The sequence below is a fragment of the Poecilia reticulata genome, linkage group LG2 (assembly GCF_000633615.1).
Source record: "Poecilia reticulata strain Guanapo linkage group LG2, Guppy_female_1.0+MT, whole genome shotgun sequence".
NCBI classification, from domain to species: Eukaryota; Metazoa; Chordata; class Actinopteri; order Cyprinodontiformes; family Poeciliidae; genus Poecilia; species Poecilia reticulata.
The window spans coordinates 10197108-10198177 of NC_024332.1; the positions used below are offsets into that span (position 1 = coordinate 10197108).

The following is a 1070-nucleotide window of genomic DNA, read 5'->3' on the forward strand; positions in this document are numbered from 1 at the left end:
GTGTGTGTGGGTGTGTGTGTGTGTGTGTCATGTTAAGAGCCTCTCCAGTCTCTTAACTGTCCTACAGTCTAAACAAAGACGATGTAGTGAGTTAACAGGGAGCAGACCTTCAAATCTCCATTAAATGGATGTTCCACCCAGCAGAGGTAAACATTAAGTCTCAGAGGAATGCCAAGGTAAACTAACTGAGATGGAAATAGTGCTCCCTATTATTGTTTCATCTGCAGGACGGGAAGACTTAATGAGCTCTGTCGCTTCTCTTTCTCTCAGTGCCTGGTGTTTGAAGACGCCCCCAACGGCGTAAAGGCTGCGCTAGCTGCAGGAATGCAGGTGGTGATGATTCCCGACGACAACCTGGCCCCCAGCCTCACCCAGGGGGCCACTCTGCGCCTGAAGAGCATGGAGGAGTTTGACCCGCAGCTCTTTGGTCTGCCTGCGTACAGCTAAACGGGCCACAGCAGCGCTGCTTCTGCCTCTGTGTTTCAGTTCGTTGGCGTCCTTTCAAAGAAACGGTTATGTTAATTTGATGAGGAGAAATCATACTGATAGTTTTCAGAGTCAGCCTCAGCCTTTGGGCATTCAAGGATTATTTTTTTTATTTTACATTTTACTGCCATCTTAATATCAACCTCAGGGCTTCATGAAAGCTCTGGAGTTAATGGGACGATGAGTTTGACTCTTATGAAATGTAAATCAAACTGTTTCTGTGGAAATCAAACATTCTCTTCAGCTTTTGTAAACCTGTCCTACTTATGATTTTTAAAGATGATTAAAGTAAATTTCAATTGATTTTATTGTATGCCACAGTTTCAGTTTTTTACAATCATCTTATTATAACAATGTTTGTGATTGTTGTGAATTTGGAGGACAGGTGCACCAGTGGGACAAAAAGCTGCCACATTGAACCGCTGGCTGCTTTATGTGAGATTTATTACACGACATCATGTATATTTAAATCAATAGCCATATGTAGCCTGATGCAGATGTTTAATTATGTTATCTAACAATCAGATTACCAACAACGAAACAGAATATAAAATATTTTTGGGAGAAAACCTGCTAAATCCAGA

The 1070-nt window shown here is 41.9% G+C and overlaps 1 protein-coding gene across 1 annotated transcript in view; it reads left to right on the forward strand.

The window, feature by feature from the left end:
- Positions 1-794, forward strand: part of pudp (pseudouridine 5'-phosphatase) — a 21167-nt gene extending 20373 nt beyond the window's left edge. The window contains exon 4 of the mRNA XM_008430274.2: positions 271-794. Coding sequence (XP_008428496.1) covers positions 271-447 — 177 coding nt within the window. The 3' untranslated portion in view covers positions 448-794. The remainder of the gene's footprint in view (positions 1-270) is intronic.
- Positions 795-1070: the final 276 nt, after the last annotated feature.